The sequence below is a fragment of the Tachypleus tridentatus genome, chromosome 6 (assembly GCF_004210375.1).
Source record: "Tachypleus tridentatus isolate NWPU-2018 chromosome 6, ASM421037v1, whole genome shotgun sequence".
Taxonomy (NCBI): domain Eukaryota; kingdom Metazoa; phylum Arthropoda; class Merostomata; order Xiphosura; family Limulidae; genus Tachypleus; species Tachypleus tridentatus.
Genome location: NC_134830.1, coordinates 21,870,276 through 21,887,211, shown reverse-complemented (window position 1 = coordinate 21,887,211; position 16,936 = coordinate 21,870,276). Strand labels below are relative to the sequence as shown.

The following is a 16,936-nucleotide window of genomic DNA, read 5'->3' as shown; positions in this document are numbered from 1 at the left end:
GACACAGAACGCTTCAAGTTACCAACGTAACAATGAAACACCAGTAAGTGAAAATAAAGAACCTCTAAAGCTTAAGTACTGACACAGAACTTTAGAAGTTACCAACGTAACAATGAAACTATAGTAAGTAAAAATAAAGAACCTCTAAAGCATAAGTACTGACACAAAACTTTAGAAGTTACCAACGTAACAATGAAACACCAGTAAGTGAAAATAAAGAACCTCTAAAGCTTAAGTACTGACACAGAACTTTAGAAGTTACCAACGTAACAATGAAACACCAGTAAGTAAAAATAAAGAACCTCTAAAGCTTAAGTACTGACACAAAACTTTAGAAGTTACCAACGTAACAATGAAACACCAGTAAGTGAAAATAAAGAACCTCTAAAGCTTAAGTACTGACACAGAACTTTAGAAGTTACCAACGTAACAATGAAACTATAGTAAGTAAAAATAAAGAACCTCTAAAGCATAAGTACTGACACAAAACTTTAGAAGTTACCAACGTAACAATGAAACACCAGTAAGTGAAAATAAAGAACCTCTAAAGCATAAGTACTGACACAGAACTTTAGAAGTTACCAACGTAACAATGAAACACTAGTAAGTAAAAATAAAGAACCTCTAAAGTTTAAGTACTGACACAGAACTTTAGAAGTTACCAACGTAACAATGAAACACTAGTAAGTAAAAATAAAGAACCTCTAAAGCTTAAGTACTGACACAGAACTTTAGAAGTTACCAACGTAACAATGAAACACTAGTAAGTAAAAATAAAGAACCTCTAAAGCATAAAAACTGACACAGAGCTTTAGAAGTTACCAACGTAACAATGAAACACTAGTAAGTGAAAATAAAGAACCTCTAAAGCTTAAGTACTGACACAGAACTTTACAAGTTACCAACGTAACAATGAAACACTAGTAAGTAAAAATAAAGAACCTCTAAAGCATAAAAACTGACACAGAGCTTTAGAAGTTACCAACGTAACAATGAAACACCAGTAAGTGAAAATAAAGAACCTCTAAAGCATAAATACTGACACAGAACTTTAGAAGTTACCAACGTAACAATGAAACACCAGTAAGTGAAAATAAAGAACCTCTGAAGCTTAAGTACTGACACAGAACTTTAGAAGTTACCAACGTAACAATGAAACTATAGTAAGTAAAAATAAAGAACCTCTAAAGCATAAGTACTGACACAAAACTTTAGAAGTTACCAACGTAACAATGAAACACCAGTAAGTGAAAATAAAGAACCTCTGAAGCCTAAATACTGACGCAGAATTTTAGAAGTTACCGACGTAATAATGAAACGTCAGTAAGTGAAAATAAAGAACTTTATGTGTGTTTCTTTGTACTTAAGTACAAAACTACATTATGATCTACTTGTTCTATGCCCATCGACAGTATCGAAACCTGATTTTTAGAGCTATAAGCCTTCAGACTTAATGCTGAACCTCTGGGGAGAGGCAACAAAGAGATACTGCATGTAACAGTTTCTACTGACATTTCTGTAAAACAATTTAAATACAAGATGATCCGCATGAATGTTGTTAAAATAATATGAAGTTACAACTAAAAACATGTAAAATGCATGTTTTTCATTTTGTAAACTGCATTTCTAGTTACTTATATTAAATATTCAAGAAACTAGATTTTTTGTTTGTGTTTAAACACAAAGTTATACAATGGACAACATCTGCTGCACCCACCATGGAAATCAAATTACCATAAATCTCATACTGTTCCAGTAATAATTTTTTTCTTTCTGTTACAAAACAGGTGATCTGAAGACATGCTATTCCTCGGTTTAAATTGACAAATTTCTTTTTTGTAAACAATTTCATGATTAAGGCACAGAAACAGTTACGCTGTTTTACAGGGTATACTAATAATCTGTATTTATATAGACACTTAAGTATATGGCATAAGTGAATTTCTTGAAATCCCTTTTTAAATATCAAATAATTAATCACCACCTTTATACATTCAATAAATATATCACCGAATTAGAGGTCACATATGACCTTGTAGTAAATTTCCCCAAATCTGAATTTATGTTCTCAACTTGTAAGTACAGGCGTGGCCTAGTGGTTATCAACCAAATTATGAATGTTAGGTAGGATCCATGATTCGCAACCTGTTGTTTGGAAAAACGCCCTCTATCCTTTGAAACCATGGACACATTATACCATCAGCTCCAAGCTTCATAGTTTGTTTTTGTTTGTTTTTCAATTCCGCGCAAAGCTACACGAGGACTATATACGCTAGCCGTCCCTAATTTAGTAGTGTAAGACTAGAGGGAAGGCAGCTGGTCATCACTACCCACCGTCAACTCTTAGGCAACAAATAGTGGGATTGACCGTTACATTATAACGCCCCAACGGCTGAAAGGGCGAGCAATTTTGGTGGGACGAGGATTCGAAACCTCTATCCTAGGTTTACAAATCGAGTGTCTAGCCTCATAGTACGGCACTCTAACCACTAGATGAAATTTGGTCATATTTCCACTGCCTGATCAGAGGAAAGTAGCACAATAGTTGGCGGTGGGTGCTATTGACTAGCTACCTTACATCTTCTATATCACTTGTAAATTGGGAACGGCTATGCCCATAGAGCCCTTGCGTAACTTTAAATGAAGTTACGCATCAAACAAAGTTTGTGTTAATTCCATGTTATGTTTATTATTTTTAACATTTTTGTGTTAATTCCATGTTATGTTTATTATTTTTAACATTTTTGTGTTAATTCCATGTTATGTTTATTATTTTTAACATTTTTGTGTTAATTCCATGTTATATTTATTATTTTTAACATTCTTGTGTTAATTCCATGTTATATTTATTATTTTTAACATTCTTGTGTTAATTCCATGTTATATTTATTATTTTTAACATTCTTATGTTAATTCCATGTTATATTTATTATTTTTAACATTCTTGTGTTAATTCCATGTTATATTTATTATTTTTAACCTTCTTTTGTTAATTCCATGTTATATTTATTATTTTTAACATTCTTGTGTTAATTCCATGTTATATTTATTATTTTTAACATTCTTATATATTCTTGTTATTTTCATTTTCAAGCAAATATGTTTATATATTTTCTCCATTGTTTTAAATTTATATGCAAAAACGGCTCGTTTGGGTTGAGAAAATATTTTACATAGAAGAGCGAACAACGTTTCGACCTTCTATGTAAAATATTTTCTCAACCCAAACGAGCCGTTTTTGCATATAAATTTCTCAACAAGTGGGTTTCTCGACATCACTGATTGTTTTAAATTATTAAAATTTGCGTTTAATCACAGTATTCATTTGGAATAAAATATACGTAGCTCGAAATTAAATGTCAAACGGAAAAAAAGCAACCTTCAACTCGATAATACGAAAACAATGATAGTATAAGTAACTTGTGTTTTCAAACTGAACGGTTCCAATCGGAAGGTGGGTGAAGAGAGTATTACGTAAAAAGTTCAGTGTATTTGTTTTTAAGTAGAATTTTTCTTTATCAACAAATAACTGTGCAAAAGAAATACGTTTTATCATAGAGTATTTAGATCATAGAGTATTTAGAACATGGCTGGGAAACATGTTTGAAATTTTCGGATTGAAGTTACAATGTCTTTGTAGTGGCTTATGCGCATTCTCGACACAACCTTTCGATTTAACAAGCTTTAGAGAACAGGAGCGAGATTCATTGTAAACTATATGACATAGCAACTGTTCTACAGCTCCTCTATTGTACGTGCATGTCAGCTACCAAAACAATGTTTAAGCAGATTAAAGGCACAATACTCCACTAAAACTGCATCGTAGGTTTTTGACAGCTACATGATCCTATGGGATTGTCTCTCTCTCTCTCTCACTGATTCATTGTGATATTTTTCTCATAGCAAAAGTTGTTTATTTCAACGTACAACAAGAAGCTTGTGAGTATTCGTCAGCTTTAGTAACTTGTTTGTTATCTTGTTAACACTGCCTGGAGATATTTTTAATTTCACTGCAGTAACATTTTGAATGGAAGGGTTCTCTCTCATAACCATAGCCTTGATTGTAATAGTGACGTACACTGTTTTTTACCTGTTGTTGTCTTAAACTCAAATGAGTAAATTGTTTTGATTTGATGAAGACTTCATCCTTGGAAAGTTAAGACCAGTCTTTAACTTGGAAAATGTTGTTCTGTAAGGACGTTCAGACATTTCTGAGTAAAGGCTGCCAGACAACTTTTCCAGAGGATTCGGTGGTGCTCAGTTTTTTTGTGTTGTTTATCATATCTACGAAAAGCTGGAAAACAAAGTGGCCACCAGAAAACAGGACGAAAGTCGACTTTGCATATTATTGTTTTTAATTAAACTTTTGAAGAAGTATTCTTTGTATGATGTTGCTGAATCCAAACTTTTCACGTTTTAATCTTTACTTTAAGGCACTGATGTTCAAGAGAAGTATCCACTCACATCAGTGTGAAGTAACCTATATTACTGGAAACTGTACTTGTATTTCATGTTTTGGATCATGGTAATACTACCTCCTATTTGATGGGCTATAGCAAGAAATCATGAAGTAGGCTTTCAGCAGAAGCATGATTTTCCCTATTTACTAGGTGAGGATGACTTGCATGACCAAACTACTAAGTGAACCGAAATGTTCATCCGCAAAAACTACAACATGCCAAATACAACCACTGCGAACAAGGTACATCCGATGCACTAAAGATCCTTCCATCGACAAGCGATGTCTTGTCCTTTCGCATCAAGCGTGCACATTTTCAGAAAACAGTGTGTTAAAAAGTGCACATTCTATACCTAATTTTGCTCCTCCTGAGACACTGGGATAGAAACTAGAAGAGACCGCACTTGTGTCTGTATTCAAATATCTACATCTGATCCTAAAGTCTTGTGTATAACTGATAACACACAACTGTATCATATTGTGCATAACTGCACGTTGCAAGTGTAAGGAGTTTCGTCTACTGTGTACACCAACTTGCAAATGCATAGGCTTAACCCAAGTTATATGTTTTAATTTCAATATATAGTCAAGAATATTTAGTTCTAATACAGTGTTGACGAGTCGTGTTTGATGTTTTCATGACAAAGTGCGTTTAGTGTGTTCTAAATGTAGGTTAAAGAGTTATGATATAAAAAGAGATATTTTCGAAATTAGAGATACCTTTATCATCTTTTTTTGTTTACGCTTTATAGGTTTTAACTCTTACTAATATTAGCTGTATATATGTTTGTTTCATTTTCCTCTACAAGTGTGTGCTACACTAATCCCATAAGTCTTATGAAAAACTATAAGGTCAGATATATGTTGCAAAGTTAAGTACACGAGTCAAGAAAACATTTTCCAAAAAGGGACGTAAATATAAAGATGGCCCACGTCAATCTTTCATAAACAATTCAAACAAGATAGTACGGATGGCATTTGTATCATCCTTACATAATATACACTAGAATTATGATTTCTTAAAAGTTGCGCTAGTTAATAATACTTATAAAATAAAATACTCCTTTAGAAACTATGTAACTTCAGTGAAGTTGTTTGGCATTATGTTTTGGTTTTTGGGTTATCAAGTAATAAAAAGAAGCAGAAGAAAGAAGGTGGTTGATTGGTTGGCGTTTATTGGTGCTAAGCAACTAGGCTACCTGCACCAAAAAACCGGTAAGAAGACGTAAAAGTAAACTTATTTTAAAAAGAAATAGAATTAAATTGAAACGATATCCAAAATTCGGATAAAAATTAAATGAAATTTAAAAAGCCACCGACCTGCAAAAAGTTAAAAACATAAACAAGTTGGAGAGTGCCACCACTTACAATAGCTGCTTGATGTGAGGAATGAAAGTCAGCTTACTTTAAAAAATAAGCGCCAAAACCTTTGCATCATGGACCACGGAAAGAATAACATCACTGAGACAGATCTAGGGAATCGGGGTGTATACAACGTTGGCGGCAAAAGTGCATGGAAGTTGTTTTGCAAAAGGAAATAATAAAACCGTTTGCATTGATACATTTCATCAAGCGACTGGGGCAGCCTGAAGTAGCAACATCATGTTTGATGACCGACACGAGATGTAGAAACTCTCGACATAAAGCACATTTGAAACAGTAGGAAGACACTCAAGACATAGTCATGAAGGACTCCAAATTCCTATGGAAAATAACAGTAAAGTGTTAAACTCACACTGACTTTGATTCGCCTGTTCATTGAATAGTTATGGATGAAAATAGATAAATGTTCAGATGGCCTATAGGAGTAGAGATCCCACAAGATATCATACCTTCATGTAGTGTCGTAAGCCTTCTTAAGGTAAAAAACATAGAAACAAAATGTACCATTTTAAGGAAAGCTTGCCTGATCGATGTTTCAAGTCAAAGTTCCACGCTGGAGTGCTGTCAGTGGAAATCACACTGCGTGGACGAGAGGAAGTTGTTTGTATCGAGGAACCAAACAAGACGAGTATTAGCAATCCTCTCAATGCCTTACAGAGACAGCCATTCAAAGCAATTGAACTCTGGAAATATTTTCCAGGCTTAGAGAAAGGAAGGAAAATAAGCCCATGTCAAGGATCAGAATAAACGTTATTCTGCCACCTCTGATTAGAAACAACCAGAATAATGGAAAGAGAGGAAGGAAAGAGATAGTGCAGCACCCCGTAATGAACATCTATATAACCAACCAATCTACTGCCAGAACAATGAAGAATTCTACCAGTGTAAATGGGTAATTATGGTCATAGAGAAGATTGGCCGAAAAGGAAATAGGCGATCACTTTGCCCCAGACTTGATGGCCAAGGTGGAGAAAGAAACAAAGGTACTAGATGCACTAGAAAAGTTCTCTCTCGTGGTATCAGTGATGCTTTAGACATCATTAACTTTCTGGCAATTGGATGGCAAGATGGAAAGGGGATGGGAAGTATGCTTGCAACTGACCTTCAAAATCTTGTTACAAAGAATTTTGGAACTGGTAGTCGAAAAGATGCCAGTTGTAAACTTTATCCAAGATTCCATTTGGCTTTAATATCTAACCTGCTGTGAACAGAAAAACAGTTTATTTCAAAAGAGTTGGATACCTGCAAAAGGTATCTGAGGCTCGTTTTCTAGCCTTTCATGCCTCCTGGTAGTTCACACATCAAAGAACCACGACATGATGCTTTTAGGAGACCAAACCATTGACACTGGAAATATCTCAGAGGGTTGGGAATATATGGTCACATCATAAAGTTTATCTTACCCGCCATGACAGCAGCGGGTGGACGTAGTGATGCAAACGTCAAAATTAGAACATCGGTAAGCAGCATAATTCCGTTCTTACGAGTTTAGATACCCCTCAGTGCAGAAATTCTTTGGGTGGGAAAACCATCGATGATCTCTGTCTCTGGAATGTTCTTCAAATCCCTGTCAACAATAAGCTTTCATGAGAAATCCAAAGTAGCCTGTGGAGTAACTTCAATGGGTATATCCCCAATGGCCTTCGTATTTAAGAGGAGTTTATTATGTTTTGAGATAGATGTTTCCATCAAGACGTACCCAGAACATAGCTTCTTTACTGAATTTGGAGAGCCAAAATTTCCTCTAATCCCTTCTGAATAAAAAAAAAGAGATATTTGCTCTAAATGTTCATCTGACAAAGAATGTATTTTAAGAAAATAAGGTTCAAATATAAAAGGAAGTGGAAAATGATGTCCAAAGTCTTCAAGACGAAGACTTTACTAATGATATGCTATTCTTATTTTACTTTTACTTGGATTTGGGAAAACCAAAATGACAGCAGAAGGATTCACTGTCCACTGACCTCGCTCACCATGGAGTCCTACGAGGGAACGCACTACAATGTCAAACAAGGACACTGTAGCAATGCCAGGATTTTGTGAGCACTACTCAAACACTAGCATAAGACATAATGTCCATAACACCTTTGAGAACATCCAAGACTGGTATTCAGTTGAACTCAGTTCAACAGGACCAATTGACTACCATTGAGGTCACATCAAGGCCACACGTCTGCAGGAATTAAAGACCAAAATGTTGGGATTGGACCCTCAACCACCAGGGTCCTCTTCTATCTTTCACGTTTCCCGCTGAAACAACGGTAAGTATTTGGATTTACAAAACTAAAATCAGGAGCTCGATTCCCCACGGTGAACACAGGAGATAGCCCCATGTAATATTGCTATAAGGAAACACACATACACACCCTCCCCTTCACGGGTCTCAATGCACGTCAAACACGTGCGTGGACATACAGATCCTATAGGAGAAAAACTGAAAAGACAGAACATTCTCTGTAAGGAGCCCTTACCACGTAGAGGTATCCTCACGGAGGAGAAAGAAAGAAGAACGAGGAATTCGAACTTTTTGTTATGATTTAACAAACATCCTCAAAATTTATAAATCAGTCCTTACATAGAAATTGTTAGGAAAAGAAACATTGTATAATATTGAAAAGTTTTAATGGCTTATTGAGGATATGTTTAAAAGACCATTTTGATGAACAATCCGAGTCATCCCTATATAGGCAGTACTACTGCCTGCCTAATACACTATAAAAATGGTTTTAATTTATTTGCATAAGTTGTTTATTCTTCATTAAAGTGAAGTACGTGCATAAAATACAAGATGCCAAGAAAAATATTACATGAAAATAAATTTATAAAAGAATAACTATCCATGAATAACAGCATTTACATATATTCGTTGTTGTCTAGTGTCAGAAACATAAGAATTAATCATATCTCATAATAATAACAACAATAGAAATGTTTAAAAATAACAAAAATGTAAACACTCACTCTTATCTTCACACTTTCTTTCTCTGTGACAGAATAACACAATGTAACACAAATTTTGTTCCTGGATAGCATGTGTTATTTCTTAATTGCTGATGTTGTAAAAGTACATAAAATGGCCATTATTACCTTCGAACTTTGCTTTTGTGACCTGGGTAATGAAATTTAGAAATTAACCTATTTTCCATGTAAAAACGGCCAAATTTGCACATTGTCATTTACATGAGGTCTGAATAAAATAGCATATGAATCAAGATTTACATGTATTTATACGTCATACAAAAATGAACAAAAATGTTTAGAAGTTAGTAGTTTTTCGATATTTGCGACTGTAATGTAAACCACTTTCATGTATCAGCCCCCAAATATAGTCTCCCATCATGGTTTCGTTATACGCTCCTTGGTAGTGGCGTTTGAAGTCCAGTATATCTTTGTGGAAGCGCTTGTCTTGCTCCTTTGAGTATGCTCCTATGTTTTCCTTGAATTTATCAAGATGAGCATCAAGGATATGGACTTTCACGGACGTCGTGCAGCCCATTTGGCCGTAGTTCTTCACCAGAGCCTCAACCAGTTCCACACAATTTTCGACCTTATGATTGCCCAAGAAGCCCCGAACCACTGCGATAAAGTTGCCCCAAGCTTTTTCCCTTCCCATTGAGCTTCTTAGGGAATTCTGTGCACTCCAGGATCTTCTTCATTTGTGGTCCAACGAAGACACCAGCTTTGACCCTTGCCTCAGAAGCTTAGGGAAGAAGTCTCGAAAGCTGCAAACTCCTTATTAAGAGCTGTGACAAATTGTTTAATAATACAAAGTTTTATGTGCAATGATTGGGACAACACATTCTGGAGGTCCACTAGTGGCTCACACTTGACACTGTTTCCCCACAGAAAACTCGGTCCGTTGTGGCCAGTGCTTCCTGTTGTAATGTGCTGCGGTGTCTCTGCTGTCCCAAAGGCAAAGATAACAGGGAAACTTGGTAAAGCCTCCTTGGAGACGACCCATCAGCAATGCCACCATTTTGAATTCTTAGATAACCTCCCAGCCATACTCATCATACTTCAAGGCTTCTAGAAAGGTCTTGACGCTGTTGTATTCCTCTTTGAGGTGCACTGAATGAGCCATGTGGAAAGGTCTACGACATTCTAGGAAATTCTTGTAAGTTTGAGAAAATTCTCTATCAACTACTCAGCAATGAATCTGCCTGGGACGTTCTGAAAAATGGGTAAATTTGAAAATTTCATTACCCAAGTCACAAAAGCAAAGTTTGAAGAGAAAAAATTGTCTTTTTCATTTACTTTAGACTTAAGCAATTGGGAAATAACACCTTCAACCCAGGAACCAGAAAAAGTAAAACATTTGTTTCATTGTGCAATTGTTAATAGTTTTATCCATACATCAGCCATTAGTGACAGCCAATTAACATTGTAAAGAATGAAGCGATATATATATATATATCGCATAATTCCATTCACTTTTGTAATTTCGTTGGCTGAAAGAACCTCCCTTGATTGTTCTGCATTAGTTCTGAAGATGACAACTTTACAAATGACTTTCTTCTTAGAAGTCATCAAGACTGCCTTTTATCAATAACAGCAAGCTACTTGTATTCACCTGATAATCACTGACTGGTCACTAGAGGAAGAGCTGCACGCTCCCAATTCTGTCTGTCTGACACCGGACTTTAGACTTTACCTCGCTACAGTGGATTTTAAATTCCTCATAAATGCATTAAGTTACAATTAAATGACAAATCGATTTAGTGGATCAGCCTCATCGAAAGAGAATTACATGTGGTACATAAGACTTAACGAAGGATAACTGTCCAAGTCTATTGTTATAAATGGTCGCGAATGCTCAAGTTAATTTATAAAAGGTAATAAATTCATTTTTTCAAGATAAATGTGGAGGAAGGTTAATTTTATATAATATTTGAAACTGGCATAGGATGAGCACAAATTGCTCATAGGTTTACAAAATAAATAAAAATTCTCTTTCTACGAAATACGAAACACCTATCCAAACTATATACTTCACAAACTAATATCCGTAATTCGTTAATTAACAAATATACTGTTTCTCATCAAAAGTCAGCAACTGAGAATGTTATTTGCACGTGAAGCTTTTATGTCTATGTATTATCATTCTGGTTTGGTTTGAATTTCGCGCAAAGCTACACGAGGACTACCTGCGCTATCCGTCCCTGATTTTGAAGTGGGTTTGTTTTTTTGTTTGTTTTTGGAATTTCGCACAAAGCTACTCGAGGGCTATCTGTGCTAGCCGTCCCTAATTTAGCAGTGTAAGACTAGAGGGAAGGCAGCTAGTCATCACCACCCACCGCCAACTCTTGGGCTACTCTTTTACCAACGAATAATGGGATTGACCGTCACGTTATAACGCTCCCACGGCTGAAAGGGCAAGCAAGTTTGGTGTGACGGAAATTCGACCCCGCGACCCTCAGATTATGAGTCCAGTGCCTTAAACACCTGGCCATGCTGGACCAATATCATTGTGAAAAAGAAATGAAACCTTCGAATACAAACAAAAAGTAAAACAAATTATAAAAAAGTAAGTAACACAATATTTCTAAGACTAAGATTTTTATTAGAACAGAAATGAATATTTTAAATAGATTAATATAATAAACTCTACTAGAAGCTCTACTCCAAATAATCTGAATAAAATTAAATATTTCAGTCAAATACAAATCATTATTAAGCGACAAATCATTTTGTCTGAGCCATGACTTAAATCACTGTTCATAAAAAAGGGAAAAAGAGAATCGAACATTTTTGGAAAATAAACTAAATGTAACAATACTTAATACTTAATACTTTATAAGTATTAAAGTATTAAGTATTCTGTTGAAAATAAGTAAAATGATATATCATTATTTTTTTAATCTTTCTTTCGTAGCTCAAGAATTGACAGTGGGTGGTGATGACTAGCTGCCTTCCCTCTAGTCTTACACTGCAAGGTTAGGGACGGTTAGCACAGATAGTCCTCGTGTAGCTGTGCGCGAAATTTAAAAAACAAACAAACAATCTTTCTTTCTTTATCAGTTTTGTTCGAAATTTTAGTATATGTAATGTTTTGGCTATTTGTTTTCTTTAATTTGATTATGCGTATATATATTACCGTTTGATTGTTTGTTTTAATTTCGCGCAAAGCTACACGACGGCTATCTGCGCTAAGCGTTCCTAATTTAGCAGTGTAAGACCAAAGGGAAGGCAACTAGTCATCGCCACCCACCGCCTACTTTTGGGCTACCCTTTTACCAACGAATAGTGGGGTTGACCATCACATTATAACGCCCCCACGGCTGAAAGGGCGAGCATGTTTAGTGTAACGGGGATTCGAACCCGCGACTCACAGATTAGAAGTCAAACGGTATGCTATTAGACTTAGATTTATTTCTTCGAAAGTTTAGACAATGTAATCCTTCTGAAATAGATTTCACACAAGATTTCTTTGAAGTACTAAGTGCATGGTGTTGTTTCATATCGCGTACCTTTTTTTTTAAATTTGTTAAATACAAAGCAAAGATGTATTCATATATAAATCAGATACAACACAGAATTCGAAGAAAGGAAATTGCACCGAAGACTTGAAAATTGCTACTGAATCTCAAGGGAAAAAAATATATTTAAAAAGAATAAAATATCAAAAGCTCTTTTTTTTTTTCAATATAGTAGTGGAAACAAATGAGGTTCGAGAACAGAAATACGCACGGATTTATTCTTGAATAAGATAAAAGATTAGTTTGAATTACGCGAAAGATACGCGAGGGCTATCTGTGCTAGCCGTTCCTAATTTAGCAGTGATTAAGACCAGAAGGAAGGCAGCTAGTCATCACCACCCACCGCCAACTCTTGGGCTATTCTTCTACCAACGAAAAGTGGGATTGATCGTCACATTATAACGCCCTCACTACTGAAAGGGGCGAGCATGTTTGGTGTGACGAGGATTCGAACCCCGCGACCCTCGGATTGCGAGTCGAATGCCTTAACCACGTGGCCGTTCCGGGCCTAAGATAAAATAATAATAAAACATTGGAATTACCTGAAGTCAGAAGTTTAGTTTAATCGAGATCGAGTTATGTCAAGTCGGCATGTGTCAAATACCTTGTTTAATGATATCTTTATTATTTTACTAGAATAAAACGATGAGAAAGATTTCTTATTAAATTTAAAGTTGACTTTTTTACTCGATGTATAGATGGTTTGAAAAAATAAACCTCACAAGTGGGATGAAAATGTGGTTCTCTTAGTTATTAAAATCTTACGTCTCTGACATCGTTTACCAAACTCTCAAGTTCTGTGTTGAAGTACTACCGAAACTTTGCTGAAACGAACGACATATTCTGTAGAAAGGCTCTCCTGAGTGGAACGTGTATTTCTGTATTATACAACACCTAACTATCTTAATATCCATTAGAACTATTTCAAGTAGTCACAAAGTGCTACAATACTTCTAAACGTATTTGTTTTTCCAGTGTGTAGTTCTGGAAGACCATGATTTATGGTTTTACACTGAAAAACGTCTGAAGATGAGAAATCGGTAAGAAATAAAAAGGAAAATTTATTTTGTCTCCAGTTTTGTTATGTCAACTGCACAAAATTACTTTGTCTCAGAATTCATTGTTCATCTTGTCGCTCTTGAAATTGTATTAGAGCAAGAAAGTTTGTTCTTTCAAGAAAACCATCAATTTCTATATGAACACATGAAGTTATTGTAAGTAACACGACACTTAAGTTATGAAATTAGCTGGGATAAAGTTCTTAAAAATAAGAATCACAATGCGTTTAATCAAATATAAGTTTCCACAGCGTAGAAATGGGCGAATCAGGAAACTGATCCTCTGGTCCAAGGTTCGCTCTGCAATATCGTTGAATGAGATTCCTACTTTCTGTTATAGATGCGTTTTAATTATGACTGTCACTTCCGTTATTTATCTCAAATTTCTTGTAGCAACAGATGCAAAATTGCCTGTTAGGGATAGTTACCTGTGATCTCTAGGGGGTTCTGATCTAACATTTAGTTTAGAAATTTACCTTTCACCTTTTGTCTTCTGAAGACAAAAGGCGGAAGACTTTCTAAACGTCGTCCTCTACACTTCTGTGTCCACAACAGGCAGTTGCCGTCCATTCTACAAAGCTTCATCAAGTACAATATCTTTTTATTTTATTTTATAAAGACAAGTAGAGGTCGATATACACGTAGCCTAGTTAGCTACAGTTAAAAAGAAAGTTTTAATGCCACTAAAAGTATTGAAACAAGAAAGTCAAAACTGCAGACACTTATTGTTTGTTTGTTTTATTCTTTTATTTTTGATATTTTTTGAAGAAAACTGAGTTACTTTAAAAAAGTTTAAAACAAGCTATTTGAAGGTAGCTATGAAATGGAGCATTTCACAAACAGTTAGGCCCGGCATGGCCATGTGGTTAAGGCACACTACTCCTAATCGGAAGGGCGCAGGTTCGAATCCCCCATCACACCAAACATGTTCGCCCTTTCAACCGTGGGAGCGTTATAACTTGACAATCAAACTGCACGAAACATCACATGATGCTGTCAATCGAAACCTGTGTTTCCAAAATTTTGAGCATATAAATATAACCTATACTGTTTTATAATGTCTTCTAAATTACTACATATGCATTAAGTTATTATATCATGACAGGCCCTCCAGTGGCTCAGCGGTATGTCTGCGGACTTACAACGCTAAAATCCGGGTTTCGATACCCGTGGTGGGAAGAAGACAGATAGCCCATTGTGTAGCTTTGTGCTTAATTCAAAACAACAATATCATGACAGTGTATTATACAAGTATATGAATTTATATCAGTATTATAAAGAAAGTTTTTATAACGTACTGTAAGTAAAATTTTAACATCTGAAACACGATCCAAACTAGCATATTAACGTGGATCAAAACAAAGTCATTCCGGAAAGGTTCAAACTATTTTGATGAGACAAAAACGAAAAACCTGACCTATGGCTTGACCCGTCACATACCCTGAGACCATGATAGCTAACATGGAGAAGTTAACTCACAAATGTAAAGCAAAACGATATAGCAATGAAAAATGCTTTAAATGTTCGAGAAATTGTTGTGAATGTAATGGTTTAAGTGATGAGGGAAGAACTTATTCCAAAATATCTTAATCGATACAACGTACAAGTTACATCTAAGATTTGTCAATTGATTACTGTATTAACAATGAAATATAAAAAAACTGACCCAAGAGTATAGTTATTTTTAAGAAAGGGAAATCGGAATCATATAAAAGAAACTATGTAAAACTAGCGTCACAGTGAAGCCCAGAAATGAAGTATTGAAGTTGAAGTACATTCACGAAGCGCGAATTATTACAAAACTATTCTCAAATTAACAATACCATTTCCGCAATGAAGAGTAATTATGAAACGATGGCGAATTATTACAAAACTATTTTCAAATTAACAATACCATTTCTGCAGTGAAGACTAATTATAAAAGAATGGCATCCTCTTCAATATGGCTACCACCATAAAGATTTCGTTATGTCATACTTTTCAGTGATGTCAGTGAAGACTAATTATAAAAGGATGGCATACTCTTCAATATGGCTACCACCATTGTATAATCCATAAAGATTTCCACTTGTTCAGTGATGTATGAGAAAAAACGGCTCGTTTGGGTTGAGAAAATATTTTACGTAGAAGAGCGAACAACGTTTCGACCTTCTTCGATCATCGTCAGGTTCACGAAAGATGACCGAAGGTTCACGATGACCGAAGAAGGTCGAAACGTTGTTCGCTCTTTTACGTTAAATATTTTCTCAACCCAAACGAGCCGTTTTTGCATATAAATGTCATACTTTTATTAATCTTTCATTTGTTTGTTTTCTTCGTTTTAGAAATTATTTCCAGTTTCATTCGTCGAGATCTATCGAAATAATCCTTAATCGCTGGTTTCTGGAATAATTAACTTGAACTCCTTGTTAGATCGTTGGAACTATGTTGTTGTTTTTTTAATGTACTTGTATAAGAACAAATAATTCTTAAGAAACGTGTGTAGGAAATGGTTTTTCAATACGAATGTCATTTTTGAGTCCCGTAATAAACAGAACTGTATGTATATTATATTATTGTGCCAAAGCATGGTCATCTGAAGAAAAGCAATGAGGTATACACATATACACAATCTTCGGATGATTGTGATTAGCATATACAGTTGCATGACAATCGATTTGACATGAGAGATTCTTCAACTGATAATGTACAGCGGTATGTCTACAGATTTGCAACGCTAAAACCAGGGATTCGATTCTCGCGGTGGGCTCGGCAGATAGCTCAATGTGGCTTTGCTATAAGAAAACACACGCATGCTCAATTGATTATTCCATCAACAGTAAAACATAAAAAAATGGACACAGTTGTATCATTATCTTTATTGATGGGTGATAACAGTTTATCTCCAAAGTATAAAAACATATCTAGTTTTTCAGTTGTGCTTAAAATATTACTATTTGTATTTTGAATGTAAAATGTGTTTTTGATGTGATAAGAAGTCATATGTTCTTATTCAAACAACGTCACAAATTTATTTTAAAAAGGGTGATCATTTCATGAAACATAGTTTTTGATTGGTTGGTTGTTGAACTGATATCGTGTCAAAGCATGAAAAATTATAATGTATTTTTATTTCTGGGTAAAGTTCCTGGGTACCCCGATAACATTTGACATCATTATGGTTGGAAGTGGAAAACGTTTAAATTTCGTATTGGTGTGGTCAATGGTTCTTGTGATCTCGGGTCAGAGACCACTGTGTTCACTACGCGATGTCGCCACCATAGACGACTTGGAAGATCTCATTAAGCTAATTGCTAGAAATCTTGGCGTACGGGAAATGTCTCTACTGAAGCAACTTCAAGGACATCTTGACGAGAAGAGATACGTCACGGTAAATGTTTCTTCTTTTTAACCATAAATACAGCTAATTAAAGCTAATTAAAGCTAGTTAATAGCATTTACTACCTACTTGCCAGTTATATTCAAGCATGGTCAAGGTGTGCAAGTCGGTCAAACAATTTATATAGGTTAGTCGTGGTATTTAGACATTTTGTATTAAGTAGTATAGCTTTACATATAAA

At 35.2% G+C, this 16,936-nt stretch overlaps 1 protein-coding gene across 1 annotated transcript in view; it reads left to right on the top strand.

Moving 5' to 3' along the window:
• The window catches only part of LOC143254497 (uncharacterized), a 36,238-nt gene that overhangs the window by 832 nt on the left and 18,470 nt on the right, over positions 1 to 16,936 (top strand). The window contains exon 2 of the mRNA XM_076509669.1: positions 16,501 to 16,746. Within this exon, the coding sequence (XP_076365784.1) occupies positions 16,534 to 16,746 (213 nt within the window). The 5' untranslated portion in view covers positions 16,501 to 16,533. The remainder of the gene's footprint in view (positions 1 to 16,500; positions 16,747 to 16,936) is intronic.